This window comes from Aotus nancymaae, unplaced genomic scaffold, assembly GCF_030222135.1.
Source record: "Aotus nancymaae isolate 86718 unplaced genomic scaffold, 86718_ANA_hifiasm-v0.15.2.pri h1tg000059l, whole genome shotgun sequence".
In the NCBI taxonomy this organism is placed as follows: Eukaryota; Metazoa; Chordata; class Mammalia; order Primates; family Aotidae; genus Aotus; species Aotus nancymaae.
The window spans coordinates 53,458,610-53,484,110 of NW_026988473.1; the positions used below are offsets into that span (position 1 = coordinate 53,458,610).

General features: G+C 51.7%; 1 protein-coding gene across 6 annotated transcripts; it reads left to right on the forward strand.

Annotated features, from left to right (window-relative positions):
• The first annotated feature begins 266 nt into the window (after positions 1-266).
• APBB1 (amyloid beta precursor protein binding family B member 1) lies at positions 267-25,382 on the forward strand. 6 transcript variants are annotated; one of them, XM_012456770.3, is made up of 15 exons: positions 275-352; positions 5,576-5,625; positions 8,062-8,796; positions 16,101-16,291; positions 16,394-16,450; positions 16,534-16,619; positions 16,730-16,793; positions 17,200-17,349; positions 17,696-17,823; positions 18,213-18,327; positions 18,472-18,556; positions 18,853-18,936; positions 24,293-24,408; positions 24,547-24,723; positions 24,805-25,382. In XM_012456770.3, exons 2-15 carry the CDS (start codon positions 5,580-5,582, stop codon positions 24,970-24,972), a joined length of 2,202 nt encoding a protein of 733 aa, XP_012312193.2. In that variant the 5' UTR covers positions 275-352; positions 5,576-5,579; the 3' UTR covers positions 24,973-25,382. The 6 variants fall into 6 exon arrangements, with proteins under 6 accessions (XP_064221299.1, XP_012312193.2, XP_012312195.2 ...); XM_012456772.3 differs by having other exon boundaries at positions 276-352; positions 16,116-16,291; XM_064365229.1 differs by lacking the exon at positions 5,576-5,625 and having other exon boundaries at positions 267-352.
• The last annotated feature ends 119 nt before the right edge of the window (positions 25,383-25,501 follow it).

A 25,501-nucleotide genomic window follows, 5' to 3' on the forward strand; every position in this document is an offset into this window, starting at 1 on the left:
GGAGGACGGCGCCGCGCTAGGCGGGGGTCCCAGGGAAGCGGCTGCAGGGATCTCTGCTGGGAGGGCTGGACTGCGGGGCTCACCGAGAGTAGAGGGTCTCCTGAGGAGCGAGGCCCCCAGGAAGCTGCGGCGAGTACCGCGCCCGCCGAGCTCGCTCCCGCGCCCGCCCCAAGATGGCGCCCCTCCCCCTCCCCCTCCCCCTCCCCCTGCGCGCGCCTCCGCCGCTCGGGGCGCGGCCCCGCGGCCCGCGCGCTCCTGGGCGGGGGATGTTGTGATGGAGAAGCCGCGGCGGAGCCCGAACCCCGCAGCCTGAGCCACCTCTGTCATCTGGGCCCGGGGCCTCGCCGCGCAGGTAGGAGCTGTCCCTGCCCCGGCCCCGCCCTGGTGGCTGCGTCCCGATCCCCAGTGGCCGGCGGACCCTGACGCCTCTTCCCCGCAGTAGCCGGGGTCCCCCGGCCGGGCCCCATCCCCCATCCCCGGGCCGCCCTCCCACCGCGCGCCTGCAGACCGTCCTCTCATACCCCCCATCGCAGGGTCCACTCGGGTCCTCACACCGCCCCCTCCGCTGTCCTTTACCTCCTGCCCCTCAGGGTGACTAGGGGCGGGTATGGAGGACGCGAAGCGAGGGGCGGTGGGGGTTGGGGGAGGGGAGGCCCAGGGCCGGGAAGGGGACTTGGGGTGGGCTGGGCTGGCCGGCCGCGCCGCCGATTCCAGCAGGGATCCCAGGCCCAAGATCTGTCAAGCCGCATTCTGTTGCCCTCAGCGACCGAGGGGTGTGCCCTGGGGCGGCTGTGTCCCCAGCTCAGCCAGGGCCTAGCACTGGCAGGAACACTCATTAGGAGCAGTTTTCCCACTGCCAATTCCTAACCTGTTTTGAATCTGCCTGTGTATCTCTTGCATTCTGAGCCCCTCCCCCTATGGTCCCAGCTCTCTCCACCCTTCAGAGTCTACGCTTGCTGTCTTCATTTCCTTACTTCCCATTCATTCTTAAAATTACTCCACTCTGTGTCCCTGACACCCACTGAAACTGTCCATGCCAAGGTCACTGGAGACCTCCTTGTGGAGAACTCCAGTGGACACTTTGCTGTTATCTTCTTTACCTCTGAGTAGTATTCCGTGGGTCTGTTCTCTCTCCTTGAAGCATTTTCCTGCTTTCTGTCCTGCAGCATTGTCTGCTATTCTCAATCTCATTTGCTTCCTTCTCCTCTCTTTAGATGCTGGCGAGGCTCTTGGCTCTGTCCCGAGCTGTCTTCTTTCATTCTCTGTTCTTTCTCCCCAGATACTTTAGTCACTCCCAAAGCTTCAAATTTCATATATATGCTAATGAGTCCCAAATATATATATCCAACTCAGACTTCTTTCCTGAAATCCATACGCATATATCCAGCTGCCCTCTTGACATCTCCTTGAAAGACAAACAGGAATTCCAAACCTATAGATTCCAAGCTGAGTTATCATCCCTGGTTTTCTCTGTACCCTACTTCCAAATCTCTTCTTCCTTCAAATCTCAGAAATGGCTATTTGCCAATCTGGAGTCATGAGCAAGACTCAAGATTAACCCCCCTCTCACCCTCTGCATCTCATTTCACCAAGTTCTGTCACATCCATTGCCTAAATATTTCTCAAATCCATTCATTTCACTCTTTCCCCACTGCCGCCCAAGTTAATCTCAGCCACCACCTTTTTTTTCCTTGACTACATTAATAGCATACCCTCTTGCCTACCTCCCTTTAACTATTCTCAACACAGCACTCAGAGTGATGCTTTAAGAAGTGCTTCCAATCACTTATTCATTCAACACATATGATTTGAGCACCTACTATATGCCAGGCACCGTGTTAGGTCCTGAAGATGTAATTGTGAGCAAAAGAGATTGGGTCCTCGGAGCTGACAATCTAGGAGAAAAATCAAATAAGAATAACATTACAAATGTACTAGATACCATGAAGAAAAGCTATATGGTGCCTTGAGAACATCAAGAGCAGCAGCTACACTGGTTTTGGGCATAGGGAGAGAGGGTCAAGGACGGCTTCTCTGAGAACGTGACGTTTGAACTAAAATATAACGGATGAGTAGAAGTTAATTCAACTGAGATCAAGACCATCCTGGCCAACATAGTGAAACCTCGTCTCTCCTAAAATATAAAAAATTAGCTGGGCATGGTGGCGCGTGTCTGTAGTCCCAGCTACTCGGGAGGCTGAGGCAGGAGAATTGCTTGAACCCGGGAGGCGGAGGTTGCAGTGAGCGGAGATCGCGCCACTGCACTCCAACCTGGCGCCTGGTGACAGAATGAGGCTCTGTCTCAAAAAAAAAAAAAAAAAAGAAGTTAATTCAACTTAGAGAGTAGGAGAAGAGGTCCCAGGCAGCATGGGAATCATGTGCAAACACCTTGTAGAAAGAAAACACACAATGTCTTTGATGAATCAGAAGAAGGCCACTGAGGCTACAGAGCAGAGTGACCAAAGCCAGGAGCAGAGAGGAGGAAGGCAGGCGCCAGACTGAGCAGGAAATTTAGGCCACGTTAAGAATTTTGTCTTAAGGGCCAGGCATGGTGGCTCACGCCTGTAATCCCTGCACTTTGGGAGTCCGGAGTGGGCGGATCACCTGAGGTCATGAGTTCAAGACCAGTCTGGCCAACATGGCAAAACCCCATCTCTACTGAAAGTAGAAAAAATTAGTCAAACATGGTGGTGTGTGCCTGTAATCCCAGCTACTCAGGAGGCTGAGGCAGGAGAATCGCTTAAACCCAGAAGGCAGAGGTTGCAGTGAGCCGAGGTCTTGCCACTCCATCTCAAAAAAGCAAAAAAAGAATTTTGTCTTAAGGTCTTTGTCCTTGATGGTAGTGGATGTGGGGAGTAGATGAAGTCTAGAAATTTTTCTCAGAGAGGAAATTATCAGAGGGATGGATCGAACATAGGGAGTGCAGGAGAAGGACATGTCAAGGATGTACCCCTACTTCAGATTCACAGAATAGGATGGGTTGTATCATTCCAGGAGCCAGGATCCTGAAAGAGGACCAGTTAGTGTGTGGGAGTGGGAAACACGAGTGGGTGTATTAGCTTGAGACATCCAAGTGAGGATGTTGAATAGAAAGTTGAATGTACTTGTCTGGAGCCCAGGTGAGGGGTCTGAAATGGAGAGGTGAATTGGGAAATCATCAGTGTATAACTGAAGCCGTGGACGTGAATGAATACCTATATCAATTATAGGATGAGAAAGAGAAAAGGGCCTGAGAATATGAGCCAGCAAAGGAGTCTAGGAACCCAGCAAACAGTAATGAGAAGTGTAAAAGTAAGCCAGGAGATGAGAGTGTGGAGGCCACTGAGAGAGGCTGGATGAGAGAGATCCATGGGGTCAGATGCTGTTGGGAGGGCACCCAAGATGAGGGCTGTGTCTGTTGGATTGAATGACATAGGGGTCATGTTGACCTTGGTGGGAGCTGTTACTGAGTCGTGTTGGGAGTGGAAGCAGGCTTGGAAAGGGTTGAGGAGTGAGTGGGAGGTGAGGAAGTGGCAACAGTGAGTGAGACAACTCTCTCAAGAAGTTTGCCTGTATGGGGGAGGAAAGAGCAGTGAGTGGCTCTGGAGGAGTGTCAGGTTAGGTTGGGAGATAGTGGGTCCTATTGGGAAGGAGAGGTTGATTATAGAGGAGAAAATAGATAAACACTGGTATACGATTCCTGGAAAGGCATCTTAGGAAGAATCCAAATTATAGGTGAGGCAGTTGGTCTTCGGAAGGAGAGAAAGGGATAGGTGCTGAAGTTTGGTTGGGTTTTATGTTTGAGGATGTTCCGCAGTCGGATGGCTTCCCTTTCCTCCGTGAATTAGGAGGGGAGATCATCCTCTGAGAGGGATGGGCCACAGAGTTGTGTCCTAGTCTCAGGCAGGCCTTCGCTGATGTCTGGGCTGTAACCCCAGGTTCCTGTAATGTCCTGCTCTTCGTCCTTCATAATATTCAGTCAACAAGTAGGGAATGCTGTGGGTGCCAGGCACTGTTCTAGATGTTGGCATCACACTGCATCATGATGAGTTGTTCAATGCCTGTTTCCCCCTAACCTGAGGACTCCTCCAGAGGAGGAACCATTTCTTTTTTATTCATCACTCTCCCCTGTGTCTAGCACAGTGTCTGGCATATGGTAAGCCATCAGATTACCTGACTCCTGACTTTGGGCAAGACTCAACCCCTGCTCCTGTGGTCTGATACCAGGATCTTCAGGTTTAGTGGCTACTTCTTTCAGTTCCTGCCCTGGGACCCCTGCCTAGCTCCCTGCCTTAAGCCAGAACCTATTTGGCTCTGTGCATCCTTCAGTAACTCCAATGAGACGGGAGAGGTTAGGTTGTGTTCCTTCTTTAAAAATTTGGACTGAGGTTATCTTTTTGACCTCGAGCAGTGGGGTATTGGTGATCAGGTTCCAGCACTGAAACAGAGTTTCCCCAATCCTCCTCTAAGCAGGGCTGCCCTGCAGTCAACTTGGCTCCTCACTGTTTCAACCTCACAGTGCATGCACCCTTCTCAGATCATATCTCCTAGTGCCAAGGAGGTTGGTCTCAGCCTGACCTTTGAGAAACCTGGCTCCGTACACCACGGCTTCAGAGAAGGGCTTGCCATCCTTAAGATCCTCTGAGCATGGCAGAGTCATGGAGTCTTCTACTTCCTGAAACCCATGGAGATGCCACTCTTGAACAGTGTCTGAGCCAAGATGTTAGTTTAAGCTACCTCTCTCCCTCCCTTTTCCTAGATCTCAGCCCTCACCTCCACTCCTGTCCCATCTTACTTCCCTCTCAGGGACCCTTTGGCATTCTCTGACACCCTCCCAAACACGCTCTTTGCTCCTCCCCAGCCCATTGGGCAACACAGCCTTTCTTGGTACCTATTCCCAGCCAGTTCTGAGCTTCTTAGTTCCTCCCACCCCATGTGTCTCTGCTGTTCATCCTTCCTTTCCTTCTGCGCGACAGCCCAGTCTGTGGCGGCACACGGCACACTCTCTCCAGTAATGGGAATGTGAAATTGAATAAGACACCGTCTCAGATATTCTGATAGAATGTGGTCCCGGGTGTTGTGAGACACGAAGGAGAGAATAGTCACTTGAGGGTGTGGCCGCTGAGATTAGTTTTGAAATACAAGCAGAGGTTCTCACAAGGGAAGACGGAATTCTAGGCTGAGGGAGCAGTATAAACAAAGACCCAGGACTTTAAGAGAGTGCGACATGTTCCAGAATCTGCCACACACTTCGTGTGGCTGGAGTATAAGGTATAAAGGACGCGGAAAGTGGGGGGAGGTCTGACAGGTTATAGGAGCTGGCTCAAGGGGGCTCTTGGTTGTTCTGCTGACGAGTGCAGACATTATCCTAAAGGCAGTGGTGAGCCCTCTAATTTTCTGAACCAAGGAGTGACACAATCTGGTTTCCATTTTTGGAAAATTACTGTGGTTCTGGGAGGAGGCAGAGATGTCTATTTTTTTCTTCATTTATTCCACTGGCCATGAGATTTCTTATTGGCCAGGCGGAGCCACACTGAGCAGATCAACAGCTACACGTGAGGCAGACACATGCACCGAAACCTTTTTCATTTTACAGATATATGGGCAGCATCACACTAGGGTCTGAGGAACTAGAGACACAGAAAGGTAAGCTATGAGGCTGGGAGCTATGGCTCACACCTCTAATCCCAGCACTTTGGGAGGCCAAGGCAGGTGGATCACCTGAGGTCAGGAGTTCGAGACCAGCCTGGCCAACATGGTGAAACCCCATCTCTACTAAAAAAAAAAAACCCAAAAAACAAAAATTAGCTGGGCATGGTGGCGAGTGCCTGTAATCCCAGCTACTCAGGAGGCTGAGGCAAGAGAATCACTTGAACCCGGGAGGCGGAGGTTGCAGTGAGCTGAGATCACGTCATTGCACTCCAACCTGGGCGCACAGCACCTGGAGAGATGGGTGAGCCTTGCTTAGGCAGCTGCAGCACCTGTGCTTAGTGCTGAGGACACAGAGGGAAGTGGGATAGTGGGGAGTCGGGGGGATAAAAAGAACTCCTTAGCAGAAGAACAGGGAGATGGGGAACTCTCAGATAAGACATCGATGAGAAAGGACTGTACGGTGGAAATTAGAAAGAATGCAGTGCAGTGTTTGTTGGGACGGTCAGTGAGGGAGAATTGTGTGTTGGGGGAAGGGTCAGGTAGGAAGAGAGAATCAGTGAGGCCATCGAGGGAGGAGGGAGTAATGTGGTAGGGGCTGTCTGAAGGAGGGCTTGCATGGAGGGCTCAGGATGAGAGAGAAGTGGGCAGTGGTTGGTCAGGGAGAAATAACTGAAATAGTGGGGTGGTGAGGGTCCAGCGAGAGAGCGCTTTATCGTGGGGGTCTGGGAAGAAGAGTAGCAGAGTGGTGGGAAGGTCAGGGAGAGTGGGGAGGATGGAATGGGACCCGAGGGTGGGTCATTGGGCGGCGGGCTGGAAGGACAGTTGGGACTCAAACGGTTGCATTTCGGAGAAGCTGACCCACAAAGGGCTCTGAGGAGGCAGTCGGAGGGAGGTATCGGGAGGGGGAGCTGTCCTCTTACCTGAAAGGCAGGTGGAGTTTGTTTGGGGCACCAGGAGGCACAGTAATGTAACCAAAGTGTTTTTTGACACTGGCAGAGGAGATGCCAAAGCGAGGCCTGGAGAACATGGGACTGATTCATACATTCATTCAACAAATGTGAATAGAGTTCCTGCTCTGTGCCAGGACTATGCTAGGCACTAGGCATACTGTATTTAACCAGAAAAGGCAAAATCCTCATCAACATGGGAATTATAAATTATAGTCATAAGGAGACAATCATTAGACAAAGTAAATAATCAATTGGCTTGTCACATTGTGACAGGCGCTAGGGAAGCATTTAGGGGTTGCTGAGGAGGGGCCGAGGTAGCCTATGGTTTTAAAATGGGTGTTCAAGGAAGGCTTCACTGAGGCTGTGACATTTGGTCAAAGATCTGAAAGGCTGGGTCGGACATGTTGGCTCACGTCTGTGATCCCAACACTTTGGGAGGCCGAGGTGGGTGGATCAGGAGGTCAGGAGTTCGAGACCAGCCTGGCCAACATCTTGAAACCCCGTCTCTACTAAAACTACAAAAATTAGCTGGGTGTGGTGGTGGTGACCTGTAATCCCAGCTACTGGGTAGTCTGAGACAGGAGAACCTCTTGAACCCAGTAGGCGGAGGTTACAGTGAGCTGAGATCGTGCCATTGCACTCCAGCCTGGGTGACAAGAGCAAGACTCAGTCTCAAATCAAAACAAAACAAAGATCTGAAAGGCTGGAGGACCCAGGGGAAAGGCTTCTATAGTGAGTGACTCAGGACAGGGCATTATAAGGGCTGGCAGAGGGACCAATGCCCAATGGGAGCTACTTATGGAAATATGGACATTGTCACCAAGATGTAGCTTCAGCTGGCCAGAGGAGCCGTGAATTGTGGCCAAGGGCTTGCCCTCTGTGACCTGCGTTCCAGTGCTATGCCCTGCGGGGCTGGTTCTGCAGCTTATTTGCTCCTGTCCTCACAGTCCTTGATATGGGGTGGGCATGGGGGCTGGTTGAGCTGAGTGATTTATGAGAATGGGAACACAGCCTGGGGAGCTTACAGTGGTGGGGCTTGGGATGGAAGTGTGGCAGGAGGAGAGGGACAGTCAGTGATCAGTGTCCAGAACACATGAGCCAGTCCCATGCTAGTGGTGTTCCTGGCACAGTAAGCACCGGGCAAATGAGCTGCAGGGTGGGGAGACACAGAGAGCCATTGTGTGGAGGCCCTGCTGGTGGGACCAAGGGCAGAGCAGGCGCCAGCTGTGCCATCCCAGCAAGCTCAGAGCAGGGGATATAGGGATGCAGTGGGCCTCGGACCTGGGCCTGGCCTGTGATGGGAGTGATGGTGATGGGACAGAGGTTGAGCCCAGTCATTCTCATGGGATAGAGAGCCATGGGTGCTAGCCTGCTTAGTACAGTGAGATGAGGAGGCACAGGGCATAGCCCTGGGGCAGAAGCAGGGATGTTGCTGTCCTGGACCAGAGGCTCAACAGCGTCTCCCCTCCCCACCCCGCAGGAGCTGCCAAGGCCATGTCTGTTCCATCGTCACTGAGCCAGTCGGCCATTAATGCCAACAGCCACGGAGGCCCTGCACTGAGCCTACCCCTGCCCCTGCACGCTGCCCACAACCAGCTGCTCAACGCCAAGCTGCAGGCCACAGCTGTGGGACCCAAGGACCTGCGAAGCGCCATGGGGGAGGGTGGTGGGCCTGAGCCAGGCCCTGCCAATGCCAAGTGGCTAAAAGAGGGCCAGAACCAGCTCCGTCGGGCCGCCACGGCCCACCGTGACCAGAATCGCAATGTGACCTTGACCTTGGCGGAGGAGGCCAGCCAGGAGCCTGAGATGGCACCCTTGGGCCCCAAAGGCCTGATACACCTGTACTCTGAGTTGGAGCTCTCAGCCCACAACGCGGCCAACCGAGGCCTACGAGGACCTGGCCTGATCATCAGCACCCAAGAGCAGGGGCCAGACGAGGGAGAGGAGAAGGCAGCAGGGGAGGCCGAGGAGGAAGATGATGATGATGATGAGGAGGAGGAGGAGGAGGACTTGTCTTCTCCCCCAGGGCTGCCTGAGCCCCTGGAGAGTGTGGAGGCCACTCCTGGGCCCCAAGCCCTTACAGATGGCCCCCGGGAACACAGCAAGAGTGCCATCCTCCTGTTTGGCATGCGGAACAGTGCGGCCAGTGACGAGGACTCAAGCTGGGCTACCTTATCCCAGGGCAGTCCCTCCTATGGCTCCCCAGAGGACACAGGTACCTTGTGGAGCTTGACATGGGCATGTGGGATGGTGTGAGGGCAGGGGTTAGGCCTCTCATACAGAGGCCAGTGCCAGCCTGAGGTGAGCTGAGAGCCCATGTCCTCAGGCCACAGCAGGCCATGTCCACCAGGCTTTCTCATTCAGAGAGTGCTTGGATATTCTGGTAGATCTGACCATCATGCATGCCCTGATGGATGGATTTATCCATTATGCATGCCACCATGGTTGATAAGTGGGCTAGTTTATTTACTGGACACTTACTAGGTAACTGGTCCTCTGCTCAGCATTTTCAGGCTTTATCTTCACAATAAAGCTGTGAGGTAAATACTATGATTATTCCCATATTACAGATAACAAAAAAAGAGACCCAGAGAGGTTTAGTAGCTTTCTTCAAACCACAGGCAGGCTGAGATTACAGTAGAACTGAGATCTAAACCAGGTCTGAGTCCAGGCCTGAGCCTTTGGCCCTGTGTTACACTGCCACCAATGCATAGAGCACTATGCACTTAGGTGCCCTTGGAAGCATCTGCCCCGTTTTAACAGGCCACACCTGTTGGGAGCAGCCAGCTCCCAATAGGTCAGGAGTTTGAGATCAGCCTGGCCAACATGGCGAAACCCCGTAGAAGTCTATTTGGAAAGACTGGGGATGTTGTGTGCTTATAATCCATATGTCCTGTACAGAGCACCATTGCAAGGATACAGTTTTGTCAGGAATAGGATATTGACTAAAGGTTAGAAAACAAAACCCTTTGGGTGGGAGAAGGAGAATAGATGTTAGGATTCCTCATTAAATATGTCCCATTTAAATAAGCTGAGTCTCCACATTTTCTAATGTTATGTAGAGAATGCAGGAAAAGCTGAGGAACAACGGGTGGAGATAATGGGCTGTAGTCACAACCCTGGAGTTCTGTAGATGGAAGTCTAAGAAAGATTAGGAAAGACCCCCATCCTCACCAGGCGGCAGACACCATACCCATCCCCCAACTTTGCAATCTTTGTAGAGAACATGCAGTTTGGATGAGCCTAGGGCTGCACACCATCCTCTTTCGAAAAATTTCATTCTGGGCTGGGTGCAGTGGGTCATGCCTGCAGCACTCTGGGAAGCCTAGGTAGGTGGATCACCAGAGGTCAGTAGTTCAAGACGAGCCTGGGCAACATGGTGAAACCCTGTTTCTACTAAAACTTCAAAAATTGCTGGGCGCGGTGGTGTGTGCCTGTAATACCAGCTACTGAGGAGGCTGAGGTAGGAGAGTTGCTTGAGCCAGGGAAATAGAGGTTACAGTGAGCCAAGATTGTGCCATTGCACTCCAGCCTGAGTGACAGAGCGAGACTCTGTCTCAAAAAAAAAAAAAAAAAAAAAAGTAAAAGAAAACCTCATTCTGGACATTTCAAACACATGCAAAAGTATAGAGTAGTGAATAATGAACCTGCTTTACCCATGACCCAGTTTTAACAATTATCAATACATAACTAATCTTGCTACATGCCTGCTGTCTCCCATTTCTAGGCCCCAGCCTAGGTGATTCTGAAGCAAACACCTTTATCTATAAATGTTTAGTGGCTCACGCCTATAATCCCATCATTTTGGAAGGCTAAGGTGGGCAGATTGCTTGAGCCCAGAAGTTCAAGACTAGCCAGGGCAATATGGCAAAACCCTGTCTCTGTAAAAAATACAAAAAAAAATTAGCCGGGAGTGGTGATGTCAGCTGCTGTGGTCTCAGCTACTCAGGTGACTGACCTGAGAGGGTCACTTGAGCCTGAGGAGGTTGAGGCTACAGCGAGCCACGATTGTGCCACTGTACTCCAGCCTGGGTGGCAGAGAGGGACCCTGTCTCAAAAATAAATAAAAAAATAAATGATTCCTTTTGCATTTCTAAAAGATAAAACTTTTTTAAAAACTCCACCACAATATGATTATTGTACCTACAAAAATTTAACAATGATTTCTTAATGTCATTGAATATCCGGTTGATATTTATGTTTTTTAAAAGGCTGGATTAAGGCCGGGCGCAGCGGCTCACACCTGCAATTCCAGCATTTTGGAAGGCTAAGGTGGGTGAATTGCTTGAGCCCACAAGTTCAAGACCAGCCTGGCCAACGTGGTGAAACCCCATTTTCTACAAAAACAAAAATTGCCCGGGTGTGGTGGCTCATGCCTATAATCCCAGCATTTTGGGTGGCTGAGGTGGGCAGATCACTTGAGGTCAAAAGTCTGAGATCAGCTTGGCCAACGTGGCAAAGCTCTGTCTCTACTAAAAATACAAAAATTATCTGGGCATGGTGGTTTGTGTCTGTAATCCCAGCTATCTGGGAGGCTGAGGCAGAGGAATTGCTTCAAACCAGGAGGTGGGAGCTGCAGTGAGCTGAGATTGTGCTACTGCACTCCAGCCTGGGCAACAGAGCCAGTCTCCGTCTCAAAAAAGAAAGAAAGAAAGAAATAAAGGAAGAAGAAAGAAAGAAAGAAAGGTATTAGCCAGGTGTGGTGGTGTGCACCTGTAGTCCCAGCTACTGGGGAGGCTGAGGCAGGAAAATCGCTTGATCCTGGGAGTTGGAAGTTGCAGTGAGCTGCGATGGCACCACTGCACTCTAGCCTGGGTGACAGAGCAAGACTGTCTCTAAATAAAGAAATAAATAGTCTGTATTGTGTGAATCAGTATCCAAGTAGTAGGTACATAGTTGATCTGTCTCTCTCTCTCTTTCTCTCTTTTTAAAGTAGAGACAGTGTCTCACTATGTTGTCCAGGCTGGTCTTGAACTCCTGTTCTCAAACAGTCCTCCTACCTTGGCTTCCCAAAGCTCTAGGCTTACAGGCATGAGCCAGTGCGTTTGGCCTAATCAAGTTACCCCTCTATTTTATTTGCTTGCAGTTTTGCTTTTGTTTTTTAACTGAAGAATCATTTGTTTGTCCTGGGTTTTCTATGATCTGGATTTTTCAGACTCTCTCCTGTGGTTGTATTTACTATGCTCCTCTTCCTCTGGATTTCCTGTAAATTGGTAGTTAGTTCTAGAACCTTGATCAGATTCAGATGTGAGTGTTTTTGTGTTTTGCTTGTGCAAGAATATTTCATAGGTGGTATTAAGTACTTCTACCAAAGGCAAAGTCTGATTGCCTCTCTTTTGTGATGTTAGTGGCCTTTAGTGGTCATTGCCTCAACTCCTTTGAAAAGGAACAGCCCCTCCTCCACTCCAGCTGATTACTTTTGGGATTGGGGTGAGGAAAAATGTAGTTTCAATGCAGCCAGTTAAAGGGAAACTGAAAACTAGATATTGGTGTAAAATAGCCCAATTTCTAAATGTTGTCAACAAATTCTGGTTTTTAACTTTTTTTGAGACGGAGTCTCACTCTGTCCCCCAGGTATAGTCTCGGCTCATTGCAACCTCCGCCTCCCAGGTTCAAGCGATTTTCCTACCTCAGCCTCCTGAGTAGCTGGGATACAGGTGCACGCCTCTGTGCCCGGCTAAGTTTTGTATTTTTAGTAGAGACGGGGGTTTCATCATGCTGGTCAGGCTGGTCTCAAACTTCTGACCTCATGATTTGCCTGCCTCAGCCTCCCAGAGTGCTAGGATTACAGGCGTGAGCCACCGCGCCTAGCCAATTAATTCTGTTTTTAAAAAAACACTGTGCAGGCCACACACAGTCTATCTGAGGCTTGCATCAGTCTGCAGGTTGTAGGTTGCAAGCTTGCAACCCTAGGGGGTGTGAGTCAATGGCCAAATAGAGGCCTAGTTGCTCAGTCCCCCCTGGGATGGTCACTGTGGTGGCTGCAACCATGAACCGCCTGTGAAGCTTCTAGGAGTAGGAGGACAGAACTGCTGAAGAGCTGGGACGGGCATGACGGGCAGTGACGTCAGCAAGGATGTTGGAATGGCGAGGGGATTCTCAAGGATTGTGCACTGGTGGAGACTTTGTGAGTTGAGGATAGAGGTGGGGGCCAGCACAGGAAAGGGGCTAGGTCACTGATTGCTCCTTTGTGTCTGCGTTGCTGCGACCATGAGGGCTGCAGAGAAGGTTTGTGCTCCTGCAGGAATGAGGCTAGAATTGAGCAAAAATTATTTTCTCCTTCCTATTGTAGGATATTCATAGAGTTATGGATTGAATGCATAAATGCATGAATTCATGGATTAAATGAATGATGAATGAGTAAACTTTACTACCTGTATTGGATTCATACTCTGCTCCAGGCCTTGTCTTAAATGCTGGAAATGTATACTATGGGGCAAAGATGTTCTTACCCTCATGGCCTTCACAGCCTGGTAAGGAGTTAAAGAAAGAAACAGGTGGTTATGATCAGTGTGATGAGCTCTCTGGGGCTGGGGAAGTACAGGAGGGGCGCCTGACCCTGCCTGTGTGAGTGGTGGTGGAAAGGGCAGTGGGTTAGTTTTGAGAAGGTACCTGTACACTGATGTCTGAAGGAGAAGTAGCTGATAGCCAGGTGAAGACTGAGAGAAATAGAGGCAGGCTCAGAGAGGACAAGGGGCATGTCCCAAGCAAAGAGAGAGAAGGGGGATGGGGAGTGGCCAGAGATAAGGCTGAGAGGCAGACAGGTTCATGACAGCACCTAAAACCTGGGGAGGAATTTGGACTTCATCCTGAGGGCAGTGACAAAACAATTAAGAGGACTAAATTGGAAAATTACTTGATTAGTATCTCAGCAGAATCATTTGGGCTGTAGTGTGCAGCTGTGATTGGAGGAGACTAGAAAGGAAGAGAAAGACCAGTTACGATGTTGTTGCAATGATCCAGGTAAAAAAATGCAAGTAGCCTGGGCTATGTTAGTGAGGTGGGGTGGAGAGAAGGGGAGAGTATTAAGTCAATCACTGATTCCTGAGCAAGTGAGTACACCTGGTTTCGCCACTAAGGCATTTGTGAATGAATGAATGAATGAAGGAATGATACATGAACATTTAATGTGTAAGTGCCTGCGTGAATTGATGCAGGAGTGAAGGTGTGTGTTCTGGAATAAATGCATGTGTGTGAAAGCAAAAGCCTGGGTGGGCTGTGCTTGGAGGAAGATGTGCCAAGCTCCAGAAGGGCCTCCCAGATGGCCAAGGGGGGAGAAGCTGCCCTTCCAGGACAGATCGGAAGGATGCAGCTCTTCGAAGCAGGAAGGCACAGGCTGGCAGGGATGGCAGATGGATTAGTGTGTGTGACTCAGTCAGGAGATGGCAAACTGGTCCCCAGATTCCAGAAGTGTCCAACCCTCATGAAGCAGGCTGTGGCTTTGGAGGGCATGAGGCCCTAGGTGTGGTGTTCCTGGAAGGTTTTAGCAGGAGAGTCCTGAGGCAATGAAGGGTCTCTGGGGAAGAGCAGGTATTCCCTGAGCCTCAGCTAAGTTTCAGGTTAGCTGCAAACCTTATTCTGTAGGGTGTGAGGTGGGGGGAAGTCAGGGCAGGGGAGAGGTGGTGATGGCTGCCTAGAAGGTGGATGGGCAAGAGCCCCTCTTCTTTGGATGTCCGTGGGCCCATGTCATTTGGAAGCTGAGGATGGTGAAGCACCCTGCCTGAGTAACTCATCAGGTGTGCAGCCACCTTGGCGTAACCACGCCCACTCCCAGCCCCACTGTGTCTGGTTGCCCAGCAGCCGGGGGTCTTGGGACTGTCTGTCCCTCAGTGCTGCCTCTTGGACCAGTCAGGATTCCTGGTTTCCCTGGTAACGGGAAGCACGTCAGCAGTCTGGGCGCTCCCTGCCGGTCCTGGTGCTGCGGTTGCCGAGGAGACGCTGCAGCCTAGCTGGGCCCTGGCAGGTGAGGCGGGGGTGGGGGGGGTGGTGGTGCTGGGAAGCCCCAAGCCCAGCCTCATGCCTGCTGGAGCCCAGGACCTCAAAGTCCACCCTTGGGTTCAAGCGGCTGTGCATGTCCTGGACAGGGACTGGATCCCTGAAGGCCTTGAAACCACACCCTATTTATGCTGAGAGCTATAGGCTCTACAAGGCCCCAGGCAGCTGGGGTATTCCTGAGGGGCTGAGTCCCCTGGTGTCCCTAACACTGGGCTTGGCTTGAGCACTGAAGTGACCACTGAAGGGTGGGATGGAGATTCAAGATTGGGGGAGGGGAGCCAGGGTGAGGAAGAAGAGGTGTGAGCAGGAGGGGCTGGGGTCTCATGAACCTCCCTTTCTCCTCCCTTCCCCTCCCTCAAAGGAGATGCCCTAGCATGGGGGTCCTGGCCCCTCCCTAGCAAGCTCCAGGCGGGGGAGGATCTTGCCTGGCAGACGCTCTGCCCTGGTGAGAAGGGGGCGGGATGAGCTTTTCTCTGCAGCCCAGCACCAGGCTGTGAGCCCAGCTGGCTGGGCTGGAGGGGCTGTGAGGAGGGAGGGTGGAGGCAGGAGGGGCCGGGAATGAGCGCCATGTTCTCCCAGGACTTTTTCCTGGCCATCATCCTGCAGGACAGCAGCCCAGGTGAGGGGCAGCACAAGGCTGGGCATCATGTGGGGTGGGGCTGGAAGAGAGAGAAGAGTTAGAGGACACATGAGTGGGTTACAGGGAGGAATGGAGTGGTGTGGCTCTGCCGGCAGAAAGGGTGTATGACACAGATGCGAGGTATGTCTGTATGTGCATGACATGTTTGCCTGCAATTGTGTGGCGAGGGTCAGGGAGTGAGCGTCTGTGGTGTCTGCACACATTTGGCAGGGGTTGACGTATGCCGTGTGTCTGAGTGTGGGTCTGCCTGTATGTGTGGTACCCACACGTGTGTTAGGGGCCATTGTGGTGTGGTATCTGCACACCTGTGCAGGGGCTGGTATGTTTAGCTGCATGTGCACACACCTCTGTGGTGTCTGCTTAAGTGTATGACTCAGGTTGGTGTGTGTGTTTGCCCCTGCACATACATGTGCACCTGTGTGTGATACCTGCCGTCTGTGCTGCCATTTTCTGTGTTGCCTACCCTGGTGTTTTTGGCTGCACAGGTATGTGGTAGGGCTTCCATGTGTTGTGTGTCTGTGTGTACATGTATGTCTGCAGGAATTGGAAAGTGTTCACCTTCGTATACAGAGATATAGATATGTATGAAAGGAGGTTGATTGGGGTCACCCGACCTCCCTTGCTCCCTTCCTTCTTTCTTCCCTGCCTTCCTCCTTTCCACAGTGTGGCCACATTAGCCACTAGCAGGGCCCAGAAGGAGACCTGAGCTGTGTTCCCTACTGGTAGCCCCACATGTGTTGACTCCAGACTGTAGGCTCTAGAAGGAAGCAGGAGGTGTGCTGTGGTATAGCTCTTCCTCCACCCCTTCTCAACCATGGGGTCTCAGAGAGGACTGGGCATAAGCACCGGCTGTCTGCTTGTTGGGTAGGCTGACCCTCACCAAGCCTCCCGCCTGGCAGATTCCTTCTGGAACCCCAACGCCTTCGAGACGGATTCCGACCTGCCGGCTGGATGGATGAGGGTCCAGGACACCTCAGGGACCTATTACTGGCACATCCCAACAGGGACCACCCAGTGGGAACCCCCCGGCCGGGCCTCCCCCTCACAGGGGAGCAGCCCCCAAGAGGAGTCCCAGGTGAGGCTCACAGGCCTGTTGGTTTTGGGCCAGGGGTGGAGGGAGTGTGTGCTGCTAGAGTAGGATGAGACACCCGCTTACTGCTCCCATCCCTCCTCCTAGCTCACCTGGACGGGTTTTACTCACGGAGAAGGCTTTGAGGATGGAGAGTTTTGGAAGGTGGGTAAGGGGACTTGCTTTACCAGGGGATAGCTGGAGAAGGGGCATCATTTTGATCCTGATTCCTCAATCCCCTTCCCAAGGATGAACCCAGTGATGAGGCCCCAAGGGAGCTGGGACTGAAGGAACCTGAGGAGGGGACATTGACCTTCCCAGCTCAGAGCCTCAGGTGAGCCGCCAGATGCAGTGGGCTGGCAGTGGGATGGTTCCATCTAGAAGGGGCCTTGGGACAGCTCCATTTATGGGGGCCCTGTGCTAAGCGTTACTATCTGCCTTCAGCCCAGAGCCGTTGCCCCAAGAGGAGGAGAAGCTTCCCCCACGGAATACCAACCCAGGGATCAAGGTTTGTTCAAGACTGACACCCATTCTAAGGCCGGGTCCTTCTGTGTGTGGGACAGCCCCTCATGTTGTGCTCTGAGGGGTCTCAGCACAGCTCCCCAGGTCCTGAGTTAGGAGTATTCCAGTCTCAGCACAGAGCCCTGTATCTGAGCTGGAGGCACTTCAATTTTTAAACCAACCAGCCCAACAGCCCTGTTGGGGGCCCTCAGGTGCTGTTTTGTATTAGCTGGGGTCTCATCTGACATCTCCCTCTCCGTAACCACATCCTGTTTGGGGAGCTTCTCCGTCTTAGTTCAGAACACCCTGCCTCCTGCCATGATCTGAGTCAGGAACTCTGCTGTGTCCTGTGCTGGGGCCTCTCCAGTTTGACTCAGATCCTCTACCTCCTGCCCCTCTTCTGTGTCTGGCAGTGTTTCGCCGTGCGCTCCTTAGGCTGGGTAGAGATGACCGAGGAGGAGCTGGCCCCTGGACGCAGCAGTGTGGCAGTCAACAATTGCATCCGTCAACTCTCTTACCACAAAAACAACCTGCATGACCCCATGTCTGGGGGCTGGGGGGAAGTAAGGACCTGAGCCAGTGGTGGGTGGTACTGTGGGAGTGTGAAGGAAATTGTGAGAGATGGGAGATCTGACCTGCCCACAACGGGGTGGGAAAGGAAGGGGGATATTGGCCCATCCTAAGTGGCAGCCCTGTGGCTGGGACCTTGGGAGATGGTAGCCTAACAACAGTGGAGTCCATGTGAGAGATGACAGGTGACCTCCACTAGAGTGAGGCCAGCAGGGTGGGTGGTCTGACACCAAAGCAGGGGCCCCAGAGCTGAAGCTAACATCCCCTGAGCTGCAGGGGGCAGAGATCAGCCACCATTCCAGCTGGAGTCCCACTGAGTGCCTGCTTCTGGGCCTGCAGGGAAAGGATCTGCTACTGCAGCTGGAGGACGAGACGCTAAAGCTAGTGGAGCCACAGAGCCAGGCACTGCTGCACGCCCAGCCCATCATCAGCATCCGCGTGTGGGGCGTCGGGCGGGACAGTGGAAGGTGGGAACGGGCCCTGGGATTCCAGGGTGGGAGTCCATCCAGCATCAGAGTCCTCTCTCTAACTCTGTTCTTTGCCTCTCTTGTGCTGCTGGACCCAGAGAGAGGTACTATGCTTATTTTCCCCCTCCTACACCTGGACCAGATGCCTGGAAGTGCCCAAGCTCCCCTCTTGTGCCCTGCCCCTTCCTGCCCGCTATGCTCCACCATTACCCTCCACCTCAGCATGCTTGCCTGTCTACCCTCCCTCCGGAAGGCAGCACCTATGGGGGACCAGCTGCGGGCAGAAGGCCTGGAGGAGCTGTGACGGGCAGGGAGGACGTGGGTGGGGAGGGGACCAGGCTCAGCACTGGCTGGCACTGGGAGACACTGAGGTGCCCCTCCCCCAACAGGGACTTTGCCTACGTAGCTCGTGATAAGCTGACCCAGATGCTCAAGTGCCACGTGTTTCGCTGTGAGGCACCCGCCAAGAACATCGCCACAAGCCTGCATGAGATCTGCTCTAAGGCACGACCCCCTCCACTCCCTGGACTAGCTGCCACCTTCGCTCTACAAGGGTGTGGGTGGGGTCACTGAGTGGGGTGGGGGGGCCCCAGGGCAATGAGGCTCTAACAAATTCTCCCTGGCTCCTCGCCTCCCTTCCTTCCTCAGATCATGGCCGAACGGCGTAATGCCCGCTGCTTGGTAAATGGACTCTCGCTGGACCACTCTAAACTTGTGGATGTCCCTTTCCAAGGTTAGTGTCAAAACCCCTCCAGGTCCAGCTCTGCTTTGTTGGCAAAGGTGGGAGACCCGAGGAAAGGCATGAGCTCCTGGACAGCTCTGATAGAAAAATGAACACGTGAAGACTGAGCACTCCAATAAGTGGAGCCACACTGCTGCTACTTTCATCTTGTTTCCCTTTAACTGGAGGGAGGGGACAAGGTGAAAGTAGGGCCTTGGTTGGGCACGTGCCCAGCTTATGCCCTGCCAGTGGGAACCGGGGGTGAGCAAGGTCTGCCACCATGATCAACCTCCTCTTCTTTCCCATAGTGGAATTCCCAGCGCCTAAGAATGAATTGGTCCAGAAGTTCCAAGTCTATTACCTGGGGAATGTGCCTGTTGCTAAACCTGTTGGTATGTGTGTCCTTCTATACCTAGGGGCTGCTATCTTGATCCCAAAGCTCTGCCCCTATCCTGTGCCTTCTAGCACTTTCTCTACCAGAACTTCCTCATGCTTGGTGTCTTCCTACCCTTCAAAATGCATCCCACCTCCCTGTCCTGCCTATAGTAGCAGTCAGCACGCCTTTGCTGAACATCAGTCACCTGAGCTGTGCCGAACCAGGCACAGAGGGAGACCCCACTCCTACATCCCATGGAAAAGCTTTGGTTGGATTGGGAGGCAGATGTTAGATGACTAGAGACACCAGGCAGCAGCCCGTAGCTGGGTTTAGTATTACAGCGCCAGCTGTGGGCCGGGAGCATCTGGAGAAGGAAGCAGTGAGCATAATTGTCACATACTTCATTGTTATAAAGTACTTTAAAAACAAAAAAAACAGGGTCTCACTGTGTCCCCCAGGCTGGAGTGCTATGGCAGAATCTCAGCTCACTGCAGCCTCCGCCTCCCAGGTTCAAGCAATTCTCCTGCCTCAGCCTCCTGAGTATCTGGGATTACAGGCTCCTACCACCATACCTGGCTAATTTTTGTGTGTTTAGTGGAGACGGGGTTTCACTGTGTAGGCCAGGCTGGTCTTGAACTCCTGACCTCAAGTGATCCACCCACCTCAGCCTCCGAGAGTACTAGGATTACAGGCATGAGCCACTGTGCCCGGCCTGATCTGCTTAACTCTTAAGTCAGTGCTTTCATAGTGTCTGTTATTTATTTGTTCATTCAGTTAACAAGTATCTTTGAAGCTTACTATGTGGCAGGCGCTGGACTAGGCACTAAGAGAACAGCGGCCACAGTTCCATTTTCATAGAGGTTATAGAAGGTTATGGTAGGAAAAAAAACCAGTAATTAATCAAATAATTACACAAATAAATGTGTGAGTTATGCACTGAGAGAATGTAGCAAGATATAATAGAGGAATTTCGGCTAGTCTGGGGTCGTAAAAGACTTCACTGTGAAAGTGACATTTGAACTGAAATCCACAAAATGAATAGAAGTGAATGTGGTCAAGTGGAATGGAGGTGAGGGTGGGATGGGAAGAGATGAGTGTCCACAGTGGGAGGTGCTTTGGCACTTCCAAAGTACTGAGAGAAGGCCAGTGCAAGATGAGGGTGAGAGCTGGGCAGTGGTCAGGCTGCCAGGTCAGGGACCTCAGGGGCTATGTTAATGATTTTTTTCTTCATCCTAAGACCAGCAGGGAGCTATTGAAGTCTCCAAGAGTGCACTTGACTTAATCAGATTTGAATTTTGAAAGCTCATTTTGGCTATTTCATGGAGGGGAATGTTAATCGGGTGGAGGTGGATGTGAGCAGCTCGGTTAGGAGGCTCTTCCAGTAGTCCCTGGCCAGTAATGAGAGTATCTTGGACAACAGTGGAGCTGAAGAGGAGTGCATGGGTTCAAGAGCTGTTTAGACAGGTATAGTCAACAGGCCTTAGCAATTGGTTCAGTGTGGGTGAGGGACAGAGGCATTAAGGGTGACTCCTGGGTTCCTGGCTTTTGGACCTTCTGGATAGTGGATTCTTTCTTTCAAGGTGGCAGATGCTAGAAGAGGCCAATTTGAGTGTGGAGCTTGTGAGCTCACTTTTGGACATGCTGAATTTGAGGTGCCTTTGGGGAAACTGAGAGGAAAAGTCAGGTTGGCAGCTGGATTCACAGATCTGGACCTGAGAGGAGAAGTCTGAGCTGGAGATAGAAGTTTTGGCATTATTGGGTTGTAGAGGTAATCAAAGCCATGGATGTAGAGTAGCTTGACCCTGGAAAGTGGGCATCCTGGAGCGAGAGGGAAATAAGGCTAGTCGTAGCCTTGATGTCCTCCAACATTCAATGGATGGGTAGAGAATCAAACTGCCAAGGATAGTGACAACAGCAAAGAGGCGGGAAGAAGAAAAGAGGCTACTCGAAGAAGTGGTCGAGCATCATCTCAAAAGACACATAGGAAGAACTCAACAAATCTTCGATGAATGAATTTTAAAGAGTGAATTGATGAATAAATGAGACTTGCTTCTGATTACATGGCCAGGAAAGGTAGACCTAGGAGTCAAACCCTGGTCATCTTTAATTCTCTCCGCTTTCCCTCATATCGTGCTGACTTTCATGTCCAAAATCTTACATTGAAAGAGGGGACCCTTGTTAGAAAAGGTGGGGATTGAACTGAGGTTTTGAAAGAAGGCTTGAATTTGCAGAGAGGTGTGGGTATTTCATTTGGATTCAATGGCATTGACAAAGACTTGGATCTGGAGGTGAGAAAAGCATGCTGACCCCTGCACCTTTGCTTTCCTCCTTTTCATCCTCAGTTTCTAAACCCTTCTTGGCTCTTCCAGTTGTTACCCCCATTCCCATATGTGCTCCTTTCCATCTACCACTTCACTCATAGCCTCACTATGCCAGATCAACTGCCTGTGACCCTTGACTGCCCCATCAACTCCACACTTTTGGACAAGTGGTCTCTAAACTTACTTCCTGCTTCATTTTATGCTCCTTTTGTAATCTCCCTTTTTAGTATTAGCCCCTCCAGGAGCTGCAGTATTCATTCATTAATCATTTATTCATTCAACAAGTGGGATTGAGTGCCTGATACATGTCAGGTACTATTCTAGCTTCTTGGCATGCATTAATGAACAAGACTGACAAAGATCCCGCCTTTATGTAGCTTACATTCTAGCAAAAAGAGACAGACAATAAAATGAGTACACTGTGGAGTGTGCTAGAAGGCAACAACTGAGCCTGGGTGCAGTGGCTCATGCCTGTAATCACAGCACTTTGGGAGGCCGAGGTGGGTGGATCACCTGAGATCAGGAGTTCGAGACCAGCCTGACCAACATGGTGAAACCCTGACTCTACTGAAAAATACAAGAATTAGCCAGGCATGGTGGCGGGCACCTGTAATCCCAGCTACTCAGGAGGCTGAGGCAGGAGAATCGCTTGAACCCGGAGGTGGAAGTTGCAGTGAGCCGAGATCGCGCCATTGCACTCCAGCCTGGGTGACAGAGCAAGACTTCATCTCAAAAAAAAAAAAAGAAAAAAAGCACAGCAGGATAAGGAAGATTGCGTTTGGGGCTGGAGGTCAAGGTGTAGGTTTGAGTCCTGAGTCATTATCAAATCTGACAGCCTTTTTCCAGACTTTGCTCCACTGCTTTCACTGCTTTCGCCACTTCCCTGCCAAACCTCCCAAAACTCTGAGGCCAGGCTCCACCTCCCACAGCCCCATCTCTTCAGCAGTTTGACATTGATGTCCCTTTCACATACCTGAACTTTGAGATTTCCAATTGCCCTGGCCTAAATGTTGTAAACATCACACCCCTCTGCCTGGCTTTTGAAGCACTCTGCAATCTGACCTGGCCTATCCACTTCTGTGACACTTGTTTTTACCAGTTTGGGTGCATTTGCCCATGCCGCTTTGAGAGTGACTTGCTCATGCATCTGGAATTTCTTCAGCAGATTAGCCCTGTGTTAGAACTGGGGACAGAGTGATGAATTAAATTCCCATTTCTGTTCTTAAGATGGCCACAGCCCAGTGTGGAAAAAAGTTTTCCAGGAGTTACAAGATGCTGTGGTAAGAGTTATCTCAAAGTTGTCCTCTCCCTGCCCTGCAGCAGGGATGGCTTCCTAGCAGCACCTAGGTGGAGACCTGAAGGATGACAATCTGGAGTTTCTCAGTCCAGCAGGGAAAGGGCACTCGAGACAGAGGCTTTTCCTTCAGTTGCAGTCTGCGTCCCTCAAGGGCATTCTCTTCTCTTGCTTTGCATTCCCCATCTGCCTTACAGGCCATTTGCCAAGATTAATTAATAATAATGCTACACATATCATTTGAAGCTCAGGGAGCAGTAAAATATGAGGCTTGACAGCTCCGGTGAGGCCAGTTTTTGGAAGACTTGCATCCTTTTGGGAGCAGTTTGGCCATGATCCAGCCAGAAGAAAGATGAGCAAGGCCAAGATGGAGAAGACATTCAAAGACATTTGTTCTCTGCTCACAAAGAGTCCATATGGTCTGCTCCTAGTGGGAGCTGAGAGGCACTAAAAGGGGCAGAGGGTCTGGGGGTGGACCACGGAGGCATGTGCCTTTCGCACTAGCATTGCGCAGAGACAGTAGCTCACACAGCCAGCTTATGAGTGTGGGGAATGAAACTGATGCCTTTGCCACACCATGTGCTCCTGCCTTGGTGCCCTGCTGAGTGCAAGCAAAAGTGGAATCCATGAGGGGAAATGTTTATGGTTTGAGGTGGAGGAGACCATGCGTTATGAGAGAAAGTTGATTGATCTAAAAGTTAGGAACCTTGGGTTCCTTGGCCTTTGAGTATGTTGTAGACATTCTTGAGTAGAACTAAGATCTTGAAAGCTCTTCTAGTTCTGAAAACTAGTAATACAGAGAAGAGGTAGGAGAAAGGCATGGCTAAGAACCCAGGCTCTGGAATCAGATTTCCTGAACTCAGGTCCCCATTCCTCGATGGGACCTAAGGCATATTACCTGTCTCTTCAGTTTTCTTATTTGTAAAATGGAAATAAAGTAGGGCCAGGCGCAGTGGCTCACACCTGTAATCCCAACACTTTGGAAGGCCAAGGCGGGGGGGATCACAAGGTCAGGAGTTTGAGACCAGCCTTGCCAGCATGGTGAAACCCAGTCTCTACTGAAACTACAAAAATTAGGTGGGCATGGTGGTGGGTGCCTGTAATCTCAGCTACTCAAGAGGCTGAGGCAGGATAATTGTTTGAACCTGGGAGGCAGAGGTTGCAGTGAGCCAAGACAGCACCACTGCACTCCAGCTTGGGCGACAGGGTGAGACTCTGTCTGTCTCAGAAAAAAAAAAAAAGTTATCTATTGTGAAGTTGTGTTGTGTGGGCACAAATGAGGTAATACACTGAAAAGACTTAACACACTGTGATACCGAGTAATCACTTCTCAAAATGGATATCTTAAAAAAATATTGGCTCTTGGGAGAGGACTGGCCTGTAGGGACTGATTTGGGAGTTATTGTGGTGTGAAGCAATGTGGTATCTGAGTGGGTTGAGCACTGAGAGAGCAAGATTTGGGAAGTCAGAACTCTGGGAGGTCAGTCAGTTCAGAAGGGTGGAGGAATAGGCAGAGCCAGTGAAAATAATGAGCCTAGGATTCAAGATCTTAAAATGCAGGAAAATGTCCAGTCACTGAAGCCAGGGGAGGAGAGTCCCAGGGAAGGGATATTTGGACAGCACTGTCCAAGCTGTAGGCTGGTAAAGTGGGGATGGGGCAAAGTCCCTGGGTTTGATTGGGTGAAGCTAGAGGTCTAGGGTAGAGCTGGGGTATCCTCTCTCTACCCTCAGTGGTGTCTTGTGTCCATATGTTCTAGGGGTAGATGTGATTAATGGGGCCCTCGAGTCAGTCCTGTCCTCCAGCAGCCGTGAACAGTGGACCCCAAGTCATGTCAGTGTGGCCCCTGCTACCCTCACCATCTTGCACCAGCAGGTAAAGAGCTGAGGTAGAAGTCATGGCTGTGCCTTGCCATGGAGGGAAGACGGGGGGTGAGGGGAAGAGCTGCTGCTAAGATGGATGTGGAACACAGTGCGGGTGGTGTTCCTTTTTAACTGTGTTCCCTCCCTGCAGACAGAGGCAGTGCTGGGAGAGTGTCGGGTGCGTTTCCTTTCCTTCCTGGCCGTGGGCAGAGATGTCCACACGTTCGCATTCATCATGGCTGCTGGCCCAGCCTCCTTCTGCTGCCACATGTTCTGGTGCGAGCCCAATGCTGCCAGCCTCTCAGAGGCTGTGCAGGCTGCGTGCATGGTAAGTGGGTAGGGTGGTGGGGTGGTGGCGTGGCCCCATGTGAGGCAGGCTGGAGAGTGACTGCCCCGCTTGCCTCTGCAGCTTCGCTACCAGAAGTGTCTGGATGCCCGTTCCCAGGCCTCCACCTCCTGCCTCCCAGCACCCCCTGCTGAGTCTGTGGCACGGCGTGTAGGGTGGACTGTCCGCAGGGGTGTTCAGTCGCTGTGGGGCTCCCTGAAGCCCAAACGGCTGGGGGCTCATACCCCATGAAGAAGCCCCCACCTTCCCTCCACCTGCTTGTGTTGGGCCCCAGGGAACTAAAGGGTGTGGGTTAGGGAGGGGTCTAGAGGCTATTCCTAGGCCTCAGACCTCCCAAATATGCCCCTCCCCAATAGCTAGGGTTCCCTGCCTAGGAGCTGGGGAGGGAGAGATCTAATCCCTTCAAGGAAGCGATAACACTGGAGTGATAACAAGAGGAGCAGGAAGCAAGGCCAGCCCCGGGTATCCATCCCCATGTGTTTCAGGTGGAACAGGAGGAACTGGTCCAGGCCAGGCCTTATCCTCCTAGGACCCAGCAGGGGCAGGAGGAGGAAGGGACTGGTCCAGGCATGGGTCCCTTCCCCCTGCTCCATGGGCACCTCTGCTGTATTGATATCACTAATAAAGTCTGTCTGCACTGCTGTGTGGCTTCTTATACCTGTACCACACCATCAACCCCATTACCCTGTGCCCCATTGATTTATTTTTTTGAGATGGAGTTTCGCTCTTGTTGCCCAGGCTGGAGTGCAATGGCGTGATC

Bases quoted from the DNA above. Each gene is read 5' to 3' on its own strand.
- APBB1 (XM_012456770.3), top strand. From the start codon at position 5,580: ATGGGCAGCATCACACTAGGGTCTGAGGAACTAGAGACACAGAAAG. The intron at 18,328-18,471 runs GCACGACCCCCT...TTCCTTCCTCAG, and splicing joins TGCATGAGATCTGCTCTAAG to ATCATGGCCGAACGGCGTAA. The intron at 18,937-24,292 runs GTATGTGTGTCC...CATATGTTCTAG, and splicing joins GCCTGTTGCTAAACCTGTTG to GGGTAGATGTGATTAATGGG.